This window comes from Nansenia antarctica (genome assembly GCF_963989245.1).
Source record: "Nansenia antarctica genome assembly, chromosome: 14".
NCBI classification, from domain to species: domain Eukaryota; kingdom Metazoa; phylum Chordata; class Actinopteri; order Argentiniformes; family Microstomatidae; genus Nansenia; species Nansenia antarctica.
Window position 1 is genome coordinate 2,362,199 of NC_137684.1, and position 17,232 is coordinate 2,379,430.

A 17,232-nucleotide genomic window follows, 5' to 3' on the forward strand; every position below is an offset into this window, starting at 1 on the left:
TAGAGGGAATTCTTTCTGTGTTGCAACGCGGTGGTGCGTCGGTGAAACGAACACTGAAAATAAAGAAGCGAAGTGAGTTGAGGGCAGACGTGATCACAGGTACACACACACACGGTCACACATTCAGATCGTTTAATGGAAGAGGCGGCAGATCTATTTTACCGAGAGCTGCCAAAAGTGGTAAGTGAACAATAAATATGTAATCAGTGAAAGAAAGTAAAGGGCCAGTGAAAGTGAACCCAGCCTGATAATCCTCTCCTCCACCCAGGAGCTCCATGCCCACCTGAACGGCTCCGTCAGCTCCGCCACCATGCAGAAGCTCCTGGCCCGCAAGCCTCATCTGAACATCCAGCCCGACATGACGGCCATCCTCTCTGGGCAGCGCAGGACTCTGGACGAGTGGGTGTCTGGGTTTGATTGTTACTCTGAATCCAACACTTGCCTTAACATTGAGAAATCACATTTTATTATAATGACAGGGTATCCGCGGGGTCTTGAAAAGTATTAAAAGTTGATGAATCAATTTTGGGAAAATCAAGACCCTTACTAAGTATTAAAAAGTCTTATCACGATTGTATAAGGTCTTGCATTTTGTAGGTATTTTTCTGAATTAGACTGTCCAAAGAGTTTGAGTCCTAAACACTTTTAGTAAAAGTTCGTGAATTTATTAGTTTTATTAAAAAACCAAGATAAACCGGAACTTGTGTTGTATGATAGTGGTCTAGTCTATTGCAAACTAAAACTGTTAAGTTAAAGGTGTCACTGATGTAAACGGTTACAGCTCCAAGTGGCGGTGAGGTCTGGAAAAATATTGACAAGGTCTTTAAAAAGTCTTAGAAAGGTATTGAAATGAACCTCAAGATTCCTGTATATACCCTGATTGAGAAATCACATTTTATTATAATGTGTTGGTTAAAAAATGGTTACGACCTATAAACTGTATATTTCCCTAGAATGTAGCGAGTCCATCTGACTTCAACCTGACATTGTGAACATATCTTGTTGCGCAGGTGTTTTCAGGTCTTCAAAGTCATCCATCAGTTAGTAGACACAGAAGAGGACATTCTTATGGTAATAGATGTTTACATGGTTATTAAAAGCTTTTCCACAAACGTTTCAATGTTATGACCCTTACATTTCAAACATCTCACCCTCAGAATCGTAACACTATGGCCTAGTGAACAACATTGAACTAAGATTGCCCCTATCCTTGTAGGTCGCCAAAGATGTCATCAAGGAGTTTGCGGCCGATGGAGTGAAGTATCTTGAGTTGAGAAGTACACCCAGAGAGGAGAAGAGCTCAGGCAAGGCATTGGCGAGAAAAAGGGCTCAGTGTCTCTTTATATTATGCCATATATTGTGGTTTAACTGACATTTTAACGTTTTATTAATTAGGGTTGACGAAAAGAAGATATGTGGAAACAGTCATTGAAGCCATCCACCAATGTAGAAACGAGGGAGTGGACATTGAAGTCAGGTCAGTTGTCGATGCACCGTAAATGTTTTTGCTGAATGCTGTATTTTATAGGTGATATAACTGTTATTAAATATGTACATATGTACAATGATGCCATGTATATGCCCTAAAACCTAGGTTCCTGGTAGCTGTTGACCGCAGGAATGGGGCTGAGGTTGCCATGGAGACTGTCAAACTGGCAGAGGACTTCATGCTGTCCACTGACGGCCTGGTGGTCGGGCTAGACCTCAGTGGAGATCCGACGGTCAGTGAGCTGCTGTCTGCCTTACTGGCTGACTCTCATTACCCCATACAGCTCAGCTTTACCTAAAGGTAGAATCTGGGATATGACGTCATGCCCGTGAAAACAGAGCTACTCCCATCAAAGATATCGTAGTGAACAAGAGTGCCAATGCCCTCGTTTGACATTTTTGGCATTTAGCAGATGCCTTTATCCAAAGCGACTTACAACAAATACTGTAAAAAATATAAAATGTAAATATAATCGAATCATCTATCCAACAGTCAAAGCAGAAAAAAGTAATGATGATCATGCCAGGGGCCATTGGCAGTCGTAGTGCTAGATAGAAGAAGGAACAATTATTATATATTATTATATATATTATATTTTTAACAGTAGAGAAACCGTACGGGGGTAGTAGATGTCTCAGGAGGGACAGTTAAGGTGTAGCCTGAAGAGATGGGTCAGTATACGGCCGGAGATGGGAGTCAGTGATTCTGCAGTCCTGACAGCAGTGGGAAGCACGTTCCACCAGCGGGGAGCCAGGACAGTAAAGAGTTGTGACCGGGTAGCACGACTGCCACATCAGTGTAGAGGCGGTGGTGTCAGTCGGCCAGTGGAGGTGGCAGAGCAGAGTGAGAGCGGGCTGGTGTTTGAGGTGTGACCATGGCTTGCAGTTAGGAAGTGGGTGTTCCCTTTGCCGCCCGCAGCATTCTGGATGAGCTGTAGAGGTCTGATGGCGTAATTACACCTTAACTGCTCCTCCTGAGACATCTAATACCCCCAGCACTGCGTTTCCTGAGACACCCGCTTTTCCCCTTTACTGTCCCCCCCAAGACTTCTACTGCCCCCCCTGTACAGTTTCTCTGTTTCTCCAGTGTCTATACAAAAAAAGTAATATTAGTATTTTTAAAAAGTTAAAGTATTTTGTCTTTTTTGGGGGTTTATTCTTGTTCCTTCTATCACAGAGACTGCCAATGGCCCCGGGCCTGAGCTAGATTACTCTTCCTGCTACGACTGGTGGATTGATGATTCACTTGCTTAGTCAAATGTATTAATTGTAAGTCGCTTTGGAATAAGGCGTCTGCTAAATGCCAAAGATGTAAATGTAAATGGAGGTGAGGAGCCCGGCTGACTGGCAGTTCCAAAGTCCTCCAATGAAGTCGTGTTGGGTTGAGCATGGTGAGCATGGTGGATAGACTCGATTGGAAGGGTTGCAGGGTGGGGGAGGTAACATCAGGAATGGGGAGAAAGCACATTGTGATATTTGCCGGTAGAGAGAGAGTGTGTTAATGGGCAGTACAAGGTGTAGGTAGCGTTCAATGCGTTCAGAGTACCGGTAGTCAAAAACAAACAAATAATAAGATGGAATAAACATAAGATGGCAGCGCACATCTGCCAGTCTCATTAACCCCTGCAGTGTCAATTCTCCAGCCTGTTGCATCACCGTGTTTTGGGAGTTTCTGGCAGCGTCGCCCCGCTTGTTTTCCTATGACGTCATATCCCAGAGTCTACCTTTAATAATAATAATAATAATAATAATAATAATACATTAGACTTATATAGAGCTTTTCTAGACACTCAAATACTCTTTACAAACAGAAAAGATGGAGTAGTAATAATAAAAAGAAACAAAAAATAAATAACAGCAAGTCTAATACATTTTTAGATGACTAAATCTAAGTCTAAGTGTCTTTGTAGGACAATCTACTCTGTATACTGTAATTACACCTAGATTTCGGGCGGAGAAGCGGCGAACAAGCAACGCCAGCGTCCTCTCTCCACCGGCATTTTTTGAAAAGTGTTTAACTAGATATCTTTTGTTTTTAAGGTGGGCCATGGCAAAGATCTACTTCCTGCCTTGCAGAAAGCGAAGAACTGTGGACTGAAACTAGCACTACACCTGTCAGAGGTACCAACTAAACTCCTTTTACCAACCAGACACCTAAGCATCTTTAACTGATGTTTTTCAGCGGCAGTGGCTCAGTGTGTTCAAATGTCATGTTCCAGGTCCCCACTCAGCTGGAGGAGTCAGAGCTGCTGCTGAACATTCCTCCTGACAGGATTGGCCACGGGACCTTCCTGCACCCTGAAGTGGGCGGGTCACAAAGCCTCGTTGATAAAGTCCTGAAACATAACATACCTCTGGGTAAGATGCCGCTACTGAAAAGAACGACTCACTTATCGCTCAGAAATGTTTTCTTTATTTATGTTTCAATCACGCTCTGGGTCCTTCTTCAGAGTTTTTGGAATGTCTATCGGACTCTGTAAAAGCCTCCCTCTTTCTGAATGTTCCCTCTTACTTTTCAGAGTTGTGCTTGACGTCTAACGTCAAGGGTCAGACCGTTTCGTCCTACGCCGCACACCACTTTAAGTACTGGTACCAGTTGGGACACCCCAGTGTGATTTGTGTGAGTCTACCGTACTGTAAACTTGCCCTGCTTAATAATAATGTGCATATGTTTTTCTGTATATATGGTCCCAGCGGGAATGCTTAAGTAAACATTTCGTAAGCTTAGAATTATAAGGTTCTATCTCCGTTTAGGGTAGTTCAGAGATATTGAGCGTCAAAGTTTTTACATTCCATTATGTTTTGTAAGATGGAACCTTTGTATTTGATTAATTACTAACAAAAAACTGTCAACATTTTAAAAATAACACCACAGAGGCATTAATAAACACCTAATGGTGTTTAAAACTCAATTTGACAAAAATGGAGATAGAACCTTATAATTCTAACGTCACGATTTGGAGTCAAGAATGAGAGTGAATATTGGAACCACAACAATGTTGAGAAATTGACTAACGATTCATGAGGTATGTTGATTGACAGCAGGCTGCTCTCCTCCCCTCTCTCTGCCAGACTGATGATAAGGGCGTGTTCTGCACAGACCTCTCCTACGAGTACCAGCTGGCGGCGTCTACGTTCGGCCTGAGTCACGAGGCCATGTGGACCCTCTCCCAGCAGGCCATCGACTGCACCTTCGCCCCCGCGCCTCTGAAGCAGCAGCTGAAGCAGAGGTGGATAGACCTACGGCCCAAGGTGCTTCAATGACGCGTCGCGCACAGGTCAAAGTTCATCTCCCATGATACCAGTGGAAGCTGAGGGAGAAGTCAGAGGGTGGGCGCCTCATCGTCATGGAATCACATCAAATGTTTGGTACCATCTTCTGTTCCATGCACTGTCCTCCGATTTCTACCTCCACCAGCCTCCGCTGCATGATACCTCAGGTTTTTAAAAAAAAAAAGGTTTCCTATGAATGAATAGCTGTAGGATGTGTGTCCATGACCTATTCACTTAAAGGAACATATATTGTGTGAAATAAGACATTTTTAAGCAAGAACGGTTTGTTTACTTCTCTCCTCATACTAAATTATTAAAGTTTTTAAATCATGAGACTGACTATATTGCTGTCAGTACTGTGATGAGGGAAAGGCAGAGTCGTCGGGGCAACAGATCTGTTTATTTGTTATAATACAGAGGTTCTTTTGCATTTTGCCATCATAGAATACATACAAAATAAAACATAAAAAAGGGTGATACAGGAACCATAACTGTCTACACTCGTCATTCCATTAAACATCTTGAAGGCCACTGATCCTTCTGTTGACGCTCAGCCGTATCCATGGGAACACCACAGCGGGGGGACGCGCTGCTATTTGCCAAATCAAAGTCCTTTTAGCAGCACTGCTCTCTATCACTTTCTCTTTCCAAATTTGCCTTTTTTGTCCATGCCTTTCCTGTCCTTGCCCTTCCTGTCCATGCCTTTGTTGTCCTTTCCTTTCCGCTTCAGTTTGCCAGGCAGTGGATCCTCCTGGTTTGACCCCTGGTTTCCAACGTGGTTTGATCCCTGATTTCCACCGTCCAGTTTCCTTTTCTTGTCACTGTTGGCAGGATGTTGTTTCATGAGCAACGAGACACACACTCCAAAAAACACACAGTAACGTCAGGACCGTGGGTGTAATTGTATTATTTATCATCTCACCTCTTTATGCTGATGATAGCCGAGCTGCCTGCTTTCTTCAGCACCTGGTCCCATTCCTCAGTATCTCCACGGATTGCGTACCTGGGGACGAAACCATTACAACCACAGCAGACTGTATCCAAACACTGACCCAACCCATTGAACAGCACAGACCTCCAGGACTACTGCCCCTGGCCTCTCACTCTCTTGACACTTTTCCACTTTTCCAAATTTTTTGGCCCGGTTCGGAGCCGGTGGCTAAATATCGATTATCGGGACCAACGACCAACCGGTACCAGCGTAGTCGATGCTAGGTAGCTAGCTATATCAACCTAGAGAGCTAGCTTACAACAAAGATTAACATTAACATCTTACTTAATAATAATTAAAACGTGTTAGGTAATACCTGAATGTAATCGCCGTCCATAGCGATCGTGACGAGCAGCACAAATACATTGACCAGTCGTGTAATGCAATGTAATGACGTGGCTCTCTAGCCCGGGGAAAAGCAAACCAGTTCTTAGAAGGTTCACGAGTTGAACCAACTGCGAACCGTCACTAGCACCAGGGCAGGGGCCTCATTTATGAACATAAACGTCATCTTGAACTTGCACGTAAGCACATTTTTCTAAATGGACGTAAGCATTATTTCTAAAACGGGCTGCGCTTGTTTAAAATTGCGCACGTCTGTCGTACGTACTTCTGTCTATAAATAACAAATATATATACTTGAAGTTGAACGCAGGTGAATGAGCTTTGTATTTACGCCCTGTGATAGCGGCTCAATTATAGCGGCGAATTAAGCCAAGTGCTATAAATAGTCTTGATTGGGGTGTTGAGCAGCACCTTTGACGAGTTCACACGATGGTAGACAAACAAAAGGAGAAAAACATTACTGAGGAGGAGATCGACTGTCTTATCAGAAATAGACGTGCGGCCGCAAACGCTCTTCGGGAGCCTGAATAGTAGGATGATAACAACATCGTTAATTTTATTACGAGCCACTTTCACTTGAAAGCGCATGAATTACAGTAGGCATTAACGTGTTTGAGTGCGGCTCACATGCCTGTAATAAGTCTGCATAACAAGTAGGTAAAGTCAAGACCTGATGTCGAGCTACGATCGTTTCCACGGTCAAATTGACGCACGTTGAAATGTTATAAATCACTACTTTGACGTTGTTTTCTACGTATGCCACGGGTAAGATCAAATTTGATCCAAAGTACTTTCTACAAATGAGGCCCCAGAACTAAAACTAGGTTTGTGTCGGTGGAAAAGAGGCATCTGTTCATACTCACTGTGCTAGGTCCATCTCCTTGACCTTCTCCAACTCCTGCTTGTGCTTCTCATCATACTCTATCGCAGCCTCATTCTAAAGGAGAAAAGTTAATTAATTGTCATTCTTCACTGCATATGATGAAACCTTGGCCTGAGTTGCATCTCCAGACAGTCAGAATAGACCCATACCAGATCTTCACTGAGTGATTTGACAGTCGGCTCCATGTTGATGTCTTTGGAAGCAACCATCTCTGCCTCGATAGCCTTCTCCTGGATGCTGTTGAAGAACTAGAACAGGAAAGAGAATGGACACGGTCAAAATGTGAATGAACTGGATACAGGGTTCCTACAAGTTTCAACAAGTCAAATTTAAGACCTTTTCGTGACACCATATGATAGCTTTTTGTCATCCTCGAGGTGATGAAATTAGGGATTTCACTGCCATACTAGGGCTGCAACGATTAGTCGACATAATCGACGACGTCGATCATAAAAACTCGTCGACGTGGAATGTTAGTGTCGACGCATCGTTTTTTATTTTTTTTACGGGGGGAAAAAACGTTTAAAAAAATAAAATAATAATTTACGGGAGCCATGCAAGAATCAGCTGGGTAAGTTTTAGCTAACGTTGTTAGCCAACTGGCTAACGTTATATTGTTAGGGTCGTAATGTTTATGTTAGCTTTACTGTTACATGTTGGAAAACAACGTCTCATGGACAGGGCTGTACATGCTATGAGCGTTTGTGCTATTAATTGATTTGCCCTGTGGCACGCGTGTGACAGACAGAGGCGCTTGTATGTAACGTTACGTAGCAGGGGTTTTCCATGTTGAAGCCAGGAGAACGCGAGATGAAATGAAGTGAGGGGTGGTCGCTATTAAAATACCAGGTAGTCATGGTGGATGATCATGAATGATGCTTGATAAGTGAATGCTATTTCAATTATGTTGAGTCCACCAGCGAGCTGTCTGTAAGATAAACAGCGCCAAGCGTAGCCTACTAACGTGAGCTGTCTGTAGTCTAGCCAGCAATGCTAGCTAGCCAATCAACTAGCTCTGTGAGCAGCTGTAGCTTGGCGTAACGTTAGGTTAGATAGCTAGTTAAGCCGGATTTATGCTTCTGCGTCGCCATTTACGCGCAGCGAAAAGCCACACGACTAATTGAAAAAATAATCGACTACCAAAATAATCGTTCGTTGCAGCCCTATGCCATACAGACAAAAAAGAAAGCGAATTGGCATTTTTTTGGTTCTAGCTTGATTAATTTCCGCGTAAAATAGATGTGGTCGGGCTGATTTCCTTGCAGGACAAGCTAATCTATTTTTTAAGACCTAGCACCTCTTGTTAAGACCTTATAACAGAAATGTTGGGCCTCGTTAGACCTTTTTGATCAGATTGTTGGATTTTAGACTTTAAGGCTTTTTAAGACCAGCACGGGAACCCTGTGGATGTCATCATTGAGATAAAGTACCTACTACAGATTCAACTGGAGGCCATTTCACCCCCAATTTATTTTGTTCTCATATTTTGCCTAGACGTTTTTCATGTCAAGCCAAGTTCAAGAGAATGTAATCTCCCTCTATGCCAGCGGTTCCCAAACTTTTTCAATCAGGCCCCCCTTGGGTAATTGGAAATATTTTCGAGCCCCCCCTAACCCGGTCCCCACCTAGATTGATATAATTAATTGTATAAAGTTGTACAAACATTACATTTTCTCTTCTAATAATAACAAGACACATATATCCAACTATAGTTTTATATTTTATTATGGGTTGAAAAGGAACATAAGTGCTTGGCAAATGATCCTGTGCCACTGAAATATTCAACATATCAACATTAACTAATTTCTACTGCATCACTATTCTTACTCCTCACATTCCTATCACAATTACGATCAATGACTTGTGTGTGCTTGCTTTGCCTTGCAAATCTTCTCAAAGCGGGGTTGTTGTTTTGAGACTGCCACTCTCAGTTCATTCTCAATGTTCAACTTCGACCTGTATTTGCTTTTGATAGCAGCAACAGCAGAAAAGCCTATCTCACACAGGTACGATGTTGCAAAAGGCAGCAGTATTCCCACAGTTTTTTATTTTTATTTTTATTTTATTTTTTATTTCTGCGCCCCCCCTGCAGTACCCCCGCGCCCCACCAGGGGGGCGCGCCCCACAGTTTGGGAAACGCTGCTCTATGCACTCTGACATCATCCTCACCTGCACCACTTTACGGATGAGGCGGTTGAACAGACCCATGAGCTGGGAGCTGGGCAGGTCGATCTCCTTCTCCAGCTGAGTCACTGACTTGTGCTGCAGACCCACACCCAGTAACAGTGCCTGGGGAGGGGGGAAACAAGCAAGGTTACCTCACCATCAGAGGGAAAAGAGACAATGGGGAGAGAGAGCACATGGACACCCAACAGCCTGACATACGATAGACATTTACATTTTGGGCATTTTGCCTTAGACAAATGTATTTGTTGTAAGTAAGTGAATCGTCTATCCATCAGTCATCATAAGAAATAGTCATCTATACTATGACCAGGGGCCATTGTCAGCTACAATGCTAGAAAGAAGGAAGAATTCATTTTGATAGGACTAGAGAAAAACACCGAAAACAATAAGGTAGAAAGAGCAAGGTGTGTGTGTGTGTGTGTGTGTGTGTGTGTGTGTGTGTGTATGCGCACGGTACGTACAGTAACTGCAAGAATAAACAGCTAGAGATGGGTTTAAAGATTCCCGCTGGGACCATATAATATACTGAAATGTCTGCACTCACTGCAATGTAAGTCGCTTTGGATAAAAGTGTCAGCTAAATGACATATATAAAGAGTGAATAGTGTATATAAAGAGTGAATGGCGTATATAACGAGTGAATGGCACATGAAGAGACGTGTGTGTGGCTGAGAGTTGTCCGTCACTCACACACTGCGCTGCTGAGAGAGACATGTCGCCCAGCTGCTTGAGGAAGAACATGCGTGCCACGGCGGGGACCAGGTCCATGATCAGGTGGTAGTCCACCATGTTCTTAGAGTACATCTCCAGACGCTTCAGGTCGTAGGGGCTGAACTGAGCCGCCAGCTCTGCACTGGTGAGAGCTGTGGGGGGGGGGGGGGGTGGGGGAGAGAGAGAGAGAGACAGTCATGTAAGGTCTAGGCAGGCAGGCACAGGGATAGTGGTGAAGGTGAGAGAGGAGGGAAGGGGGGGGTTCGGAGAGGATTCTTACCCTGGCCAACCTGCTTGGCGCCCTTGTTCTGCAGGATGTTGAGCGACATGGTCGGGGAGAAGCTGCTGAACTGGTAGGAGAGCAGAGCCAGGAACCTCCGACGGAAGTCTGGAGGAGAGAAAGACCAGGCTCACTACAGACACAGAGCTTCACTACAGACACAGACACAGGGAGGCTGAGTAAGAGGGAACGGGATTGTAAATGTATTCTACAATGGTGAAGAGCCTTACATTCACATTTACATTTTAGGCATTTAGCAGACGCCTTATTCCAAAGCGACTTACAACAGATACATTTGACTAGGTAAGTGAATCATCCATCCACCAGTCTTAGTAGGATACAGTTATCTATGCTCAATCCAGGGGCCTCCTCACCCTTCCAGAAGGCTGACAGCCACTGGCCCTGGTCTGGGGCCTCCTCTGTGCTCAGCTCCTTCAGCATCACGCAGGAGTGCTCCCCCGTCAGGTCATTCTGGGAATTACAACACCTCAGGTTACAATGGTTAAGGCCTGACGGAGCATTAATAATAAGACTACAACCAAACTATTCAACATGGAGCGCAGAGAAACATGGAAAATACGATTTCGTCACTTTCTACTCACGGGAGTTTGCCGCAGATAGACGGGGACGAAGCCAGCTTTCTTCCAGAACCTGTCAGGTAGAAGGACACAGGTTGGTATGTGTGACACATTCCAATGCTTTGGTCCTCATGTCGGGATCCGATGTAATGATCTGACTCTTCTTTAGAAAAATGTGAATACATTTCCGCATTGTTGAAAATCTAAAGTTTCAAAAGAAAAGTCTGAACATTTTGATTGGTTGCCGACGTGCGGACTAGGGGTGGGACGATATTATCGCTTACATTTTTTTTTTAATGCCAATAAAACACACTGTAATCACTTTAACTTAGATTTTGTTGTATTTTTAGGACATTTTAAGTCAGTAATTCAAATGCAGATTCTAGTGGCACATATCTCTGGCCATAATCCGGGTCCTTAAGAAAGAGCAATTCCTTTTCGGCCAATCAGCACCTTTCATTAACGTACCCAAGGAAGTTTAAAGAACGCACTCCCAGTGTTGCCAACTTCCAGAGCCCCTTGGCGACTTAATTAGTCAAAAGCGACCAGCGACAAATCTAACTTCCTTTTCTGGTCATTTGGGGAATTATTGTAAAGCATCTAACATATCCTGTATTCCACGGTTCACGTTACAACCGAGCTCAGGAGAGACGAGTAGGGTTACAGTCTATGGCGAGCGAGGGTTGCCGTCTCCTCTCTCCCTCAACACTCACTCCCGCGGCCAGTCTGATAGCAGCCGCGGGGAGCATACCGTTGTTCCCCGGGTCCTCGCAGGGGGTTCGGGCAAAGTTCGGGAAATAACGGACGGTTGTCATGTGTTTATACAGCATGGATGTTACGTGCCTAATGCCTTTGATGCGCACACTTGCTACTTGCCGCTTTAATCATTGTATTTAGCCTATAGCACAAGTCATGCATTGAATGTAACCTCAAGTGCTGAACAGTATTAAGTAAACCACAATATATTTGCTAAAGCTTATATTATATATAATATTATAGCTTATATTAGGGGCGACCGTGCCTTTTGCAGCCATAGACTGTCACTGCCTGGTAATAACAAGGAAGGCCAATGACAGTATCCCGTCTAAAGTTTTTCACCAGCCATGGTGAGAAGGCTAGCATACGTTACCTAGTGACTGACTGACAGCCATGGTGAGTAGGCTAGCATACGTTACCTAGTGACTGACTGACACGGCTGACTTGACAGTAACGTTACCCATGCATGCTGAACAATAGCGCGAGACAAGTTCTGTGAGGATATTCGCGCGCGGCTCATGTGAGGAATTGCAATATATTACAGTAACAGTCGCTAACTTGACTGCAAAAGTAATGTAGCCTAGGCTGAAAAATAGCGCCAGACATTTTGTTAAACACAGTTTATTCATAACATACGATTATGACGATTATTCAAATAATTAAAATTCTCCACGATTAAGTTATCGCGGGTGTTTTTATCGCGATTAACGATAAAAACGATAATCGTCCCATCCCTAGTGCGGACCAAATGATCAGACTGTGTAACATATGGTAGGAGGTGATGGTTAATGGACCTATCGCTAAGCCACGCCTAGGGATGGGACGATTATCGTTTTTATTTCTCGCGATAATATTGTGGATCGCGATTATTTTGCCCACGATAATCGTGACATGACATTTTCTAATCGTCCCACCCCTAGCCACACCCCCTTTGAAAACTTAGACAAACAAACAACGCTTCACTGACAGTGACTGACTGACCGTGACTGAATGACATTCAATGACTTACAATGGCGGGAGTTGGCACATTTCTGATTTCTGATTTACCACAGCAAGTGGTTTTTTAAAGATGACAAGAATATTTCGCCTAGAAGCTTTTCACCATCAGATATTAGCGAGTTGTTTGTCAGAGTTTTCTACCTGTAGTGACTTTTACTGTGATATGATTGGACAATTTCAATTTTGGGGCGCGGCATAGCGATAGGTCCATTAAAGCGTCCAGCCTCCTTGAGCTGGTTTCATTGACGCAGATTAAGACTAAAAAGCCTCGATGGAGATTCTCCATTCCAAGTGTGATTTAATCCTGGACTAGGCGCGAGCCTCGTGTGTGAAACCGGCCCCTCGGGTCTGTCAACAAACACTCACTTGAGCAGCTGAGGTGTGAGGCCGTAGGACACCCCCAGGTAGTCCAGCTTCTCCGCCCGCCTCTCGTTCAGCTTCAGCAGCAGAGGGGGCAGGTCCTTCCTGGGGGACAACACCTCCTCCAGGAGACTCACCGCCTGACAACCACCACCACCACAACAACAACAACCAAAGTCAACTTCAGTCAAAGCTGCATATTGGATGCTTTTATTATTAATAATAATAATAATAATAATAATAATAATAATACATTAGACTTATATAGTGCTTTTCTAGACACTCAAAGACGCTTTACAAACAGAAAAGATAGAGTAGTAATAATAAAAAGAAACAAAAAAGAAATAAAAGAAAGTATAGGGGCCTAATTAAGGTAGTGCTGGGGAAGGGGAAGGGGAGGGGGAGAGGGTTAACTGGTGAAGGCAAGCTTGAAGAGGTGGGTTTTGAGGGCCTGTTTAAATATTGGGAGGGTGTTGGCCTGTCTGATGTGGAGTCTAAATGTGAGTCTAAATGATAATGTGACCCCTCTGCATGTCGTTACTACCCAAGGAATGTGGATGCGTTGGGGTTTAACTTAACTGTGAAGAGAAATTATGTACTTGGGATGATGATGTTTGTGAGAATGTGTAGGCGTTTCCGTGCACTGTGAGTGTTGAGTTAAACGATGCAGATGAAGAGGTGGTTACCTCGCTGCTGACAGAGGTGATCTCACTGGTGGTCCCCTGGGCGTTCTCGTCCATGTAAGGGAACTGACCCTCGTAGTACATCTGCAGCTGCTGCATAGCCCTGGTTCCATAACCCATCTGTAGGACGGGTCAACAACACCCCATTAAACACAGACCAGACTCCACCAACCTGACCCACACAGATAAACACACACACACATACTTTATTAATAATAATAATAATAATAATAATAATAATACATTAGACTTATATAGCGCTTTTCTAGACACTCAAAGACGCTTTACAAACTGAAAAGATTGAGTAGTAAAATAAAAAGATAGATAAAAGAAAGTATAGGGGTCTAATTAATTTTTAGATTACTAATCTAAGTGTCTTTGTAGGACAATCTACTCTGTATACTGCAAGTATATCTAGATTTCGGGCGGAGAAGCGGCGAACAAGCGACGCCAGCGTCCTCTCTCGACCGGCATTTTTTGGAAAAGTGATAAAACTCACCCCCTGATAGTCTGGGTTCACAGCAATGCGCACCACCCTGCCTCCAGAGAGACTTCCAAACTCTGGGTCTTGGAACTGCAGAGAGAGAGAACAGAGAGAGAGAACAGAGAGAGAGAGAGAGAACAGAGCGATCACACTGGTGAGGAGAGTACAGGAGGGTGTTGTGAACACAGATCAACAGATGGACTAGCGTGTGTGAGAGCGTCAGAGTGGACAGTAGAGGGTGTGTACCTGCTCTGACACGGTCCAGGGGATGAGGTCACCGGCCGCTTTCTTCCCTCTGGACAGACTGTTGAGGATAGACTGACGAGAGATCTCCCCCTCCAGACACACCTGGGGAACACAGGGAGAGTTGACAGACATAGAGACACACACACACACAGGGTTCCTACAAGTTTCAACAAGTCAAATTTGAGACCTTTTTTAGACTTGTTGAATAGAATTTTAGACCTATTTGCGAAACCATATGATAGCTTTTTGTCATCCTCGAGGTGATGAAATGAGGGATTTCACTGCCATACAGACAAAACTGACGCGAATTGGCATTTTTTTGGTTCCAGCTTGATTAATTTCTGCGTAAACAGATGTGGTCGGACTGATTTCCTTGCAGGATCTCGTTTTTAAGACCTAGCACCTAATTTTTAGACCGAACTGGATTGCTGGATTTTAGCCTTTAAGGCTTTTTAAAACCAGCGCGGGAACTGCCTTAAGTAGGTCTGAGTATCAGACCCTTGGGACAACTGCCTGAGAGGGGTTCACACGTACGTACATACGTCCCATGCTGAGGACTGGAGGGAAACCAAGTGTGGCTTGGCTGGTAGAGCGTGGTGCTAACAGCGCTTAGGTTGTGGGTTCGATTCCCGTTGGGACCGTATATACTGAAAATGTATGCACTCAGTGCAATGCAAGTCGCTTTGGATAAAAAGCGTCTGCTGAATGGCATCAAAAGTATCTGACCTGCACCACGGCCAGGACCTCTGGGAGGGAGTTCTGTGTGGGGGCGACGGGGGGCAGCAGGCAGAACAGATGGTGGGCCGGGGCGTCCGACAGCATCTGGAGGTCGTTGGGAGAGTTCTAGAACCAGAGGAGGATCAGATCAGATTAGATTAGATCAGATTCAACTTTGTCATTGTAGAGTACAAGTACCATACAACAAAATGCAGTTTAGCATCTAACCAGAAGTGCAAATTAGTGATATAAAAACATGATATAAAAACATGACGATGATAGTGAAGACAGATAGGTTGTCAGCAAATAGATGAACAGCATACAAGGAAGGGCTGTGTGAGGCCAGGGTCTCCATAGCAACCATGGCAAAGAGCAACAAGAGTCACATCCTCTAAAGAGTCCTGGCTTGTGCTACTCTTCCTGTGAAGTGCGTTGTGTTGGTACATAAGATGCACTATGGAAATAAAGTCTGATTCATTGACTAATTTAAGTTCTTTGGTCACCATCTGCCTTCGCAATGCACTTGTGTGAGTGTGAGTGTGTACTGTGTGTGTGTGTGTGTGTGTGTGTGTGTGTGTACTGTGTGTGTGTACTGTGTGTGTGTACTGTATGTGTGTACTGTATGTGTGTGTGTGTGTGTGTGTGTGTATGTGTGTGTGTGTGTGTGTAAGGCTCAGGTTGCCCTTTCCATCCCCTCTTTCCTCCCGTCTCTCACCTTGTAGTGCGACGCCACATACAAGGCCATGAGCCTCTGCAGGAAGGCCTCCGACGCTTTATGGTAACAGAAGAGCGTGTCTCTGTTGACGTAGTACCTGACAGCCAGGGGTGAAGGACCACACCACAGAGGAAACTACAACCGCTAACTAGCCAACTGTGTTCGCTAATAGCTAGCACGATACATAATCACATAATGCCATAACACTACATTTACATGTACATTTTTGGCATTTAGTAGACACCTTTATCCAAAGCGACTTACGACAAATAAATGTTTTCGACATAAGTGAATCATCTATCCATCACGTCATCATAAGAAAAAGTAATCTACGCTATAATAATAATAATAATAATACATTAGACTTATATAGCGCTTTTCTAGACACTCAAAGGCGCTATGAGCAAGGCAGTTACAATGCTAGAAGGAGGAGGAGTTCTTATTTATTAGTTTTGTAAGGATACAGGTCACATGTCTGGGGCAGCGGGCAGCCGGAGATCACCCTGGGGATGTTCATGCAGTCCAGACACAGCAGGTCGTTCAGCCACTTCTCCACAGCGTCGCCCGGGGCGTACCGGATGGACTCGTGGAGGGTCACCTCGTGGAGGGACCGGGCTGTGGGTTAAAAACAACAACAACTCACACACATATTCATAACCCCTTTTCAGACAGAGGGGAAATTGTGCTACTGAAGCGCTTCGGTCACGCATTTCAGTTCTGTGAATGGAACACTACAGCTTTTGAGACAGACTCCTTGCAGTGAAGACTAGCAGGCCACTTTCTTTGCACAGGGTTCCCACACCTTCTGAAACATCAAATTCAAGCACCTTTCAAGGACTTTCAAGACTCAATTCTCAATACAGAGACTTATTTACTAGTTGACGAGCTAAGTAAAACAATTTTGAATATTATTATTTAGAGATTACTTTTTTAGAGAGAGGAGATTTTAAGTACTTTCAATGACCGAACAACTTTTAAGACCTTTTTTCTCTCAAATTCACAAACTTTCAAGGATTTCATGGACCCGTGGGAACCCTGCTTTGCAGTTGAAATACAATCTGCAAGACCGTAACCAACAACCATTGTAGACTAGTCACATTTTAAACGTGTGCATCCATGTCAGTAACCATTTGTGGAGGCAGCTGGTGAAACCGGGAACAAGTCGGCAACCAATCAAATTGTTCTGAAAAATATAAATAAATGTCAACGTTGTTGAAAGTCAATGACACACTCGCTAGTAGGGTTGGGTACCGAAAATCGGTACCGGTAGGTACCGGTTACTTTACATTCGGTATCTACCGTACCGAATTGCAAAGGAGATTTCGGTACTTTTCTATCTCGCCCCCTGGTGTCCGGTGTCATGCAACAGTCAACTGGTGACGTCACATCGCCTGTTAAATTTCCACTCAGTGCGTGTCGTGGTAGTGAGCTGAGCAGTTGTGTTACGAGTTAAGAAGAGTGAGTGAAAGCATATATACTAAATTATTATATTATCTGAATTGTATTATTATTATTATTATTATCATCATCATATTA

The 17,232-nt window shown here is 44.0% G+C and overlaps 2 protein-coding genes across 2 annotated transcripts in view; one reads left to right on the forward strand and one right to left on the reverse strand.

The window, feature by feature from the left end:
- The first annotated feature begins 66 nt into the window (after positions 1–66).
- Positions 67–5,379, forward strand: mapda (N6-Methyl-AMP deaminase). Its single transcript, XM_080545029.1, has 10 exons — positions 67–180; positions 269–399; positions 1,011–1,071; positions 1,217–1,304; positions 1,396–1,477; positions 1,595–1,721; positions 3,529–3,609; positions 3,708–3,846; positions 4,008–4,108; positions 4,561–5,379. Exons 1-10 carry the CDS (start codon positions 136–138, stop codon positions 4,750–4,752), a joined length of 1,047 nt encoding a protein of 348 aa, XP_080401155.1. The 5' UTR covers positions 67–135; the 3' UTR covers positions 4,753–5,379.
- Positions 5,380–5,392: 13 nt separating this feature from the next.
- nat10 (N-acetyltransferase 10) overlaps positions 5,393–17,232 on the reverse strand; it is a 19,421-nt gene continuing 7,581 nt past the window's right edge. The window contains exons 14-29 of the mRNA XM_080545028.1: positions 16,161–16,311; positions 15,697–15,793; positions 14,991–15,107; positions 14,265–14,366; positions 14,034–14,108; positions 13,538–13,654; positions 12,858–12,991; positions 10,761–10,809; positions 10,533–10,629; positions 10,159–10,266; positions 9,858–10,030; positions 9,150–9,269; positions 7,130–7,228; positions 6,961–7,034; positions 5,684–5,764; positions 5,393–5,582 (exon numbers count right to left, since the gene is read on the reverse strand). Of these exons, the coding sequence (XP_080401154.1) occupies positions 5,396–5,582; positions 5,684–5,764; positions 6,961–7,034; positions 7,130–7,228; positions 9,150–9,269; positions 9,858–10,030; positions 10,159–10,266; positions 10,533–10,629; positions 10,761–10,809; positions 12,858–12,991; positions 13,538–13,654; positions 14,034–14,108; positions 14,265–14,366; positions 14,991–15,107; positions 15,697–15,793; positions 16,161–16,311 (1,781 nt within the window). The 3' untranslated portion in view covers positions 5,393–5,395. The remainder of the gene's footprint in view (positions 5,583–5,683; positions 5,765–6,960; positions 7,035–7,129; positions 7,229–9,149; positions 9,270–9,857; positions 10,031–10,158; positions 10,267–10,532; positions 10,630–10,760; positions 10,810–12,857; positions 12,992–13,537; positions 13,655–14,033; positions 14,109–14,264; positions 14,367–14,990; positions 15,108–15,696; positions 15,794–16,160; positions 16,312–17,232) is intronic.

Coding starts and splice junctions, on each gene's coding strand:
- mapda (XM_080545029.1), top strand. CDS start 136: ATGGAAGAGGCGGCAGATCTATTTTACCGAGAGCTGCCAAAAGTG. Junction 1,072..1,216: donor CAGAAGAGGACATTCTTATG/GTAATAGATGTT, acceptor CTATCCTTGTAG/GTCGCCAAAGATGTCATCAA. Junction 1,478..1,594: donor GGAGTGGACATTGAAGTCAG/GTCAGTTGTCGA, acceptor CCTAAAACCTAG/GTTCCTGGTAGCTGTTGACC.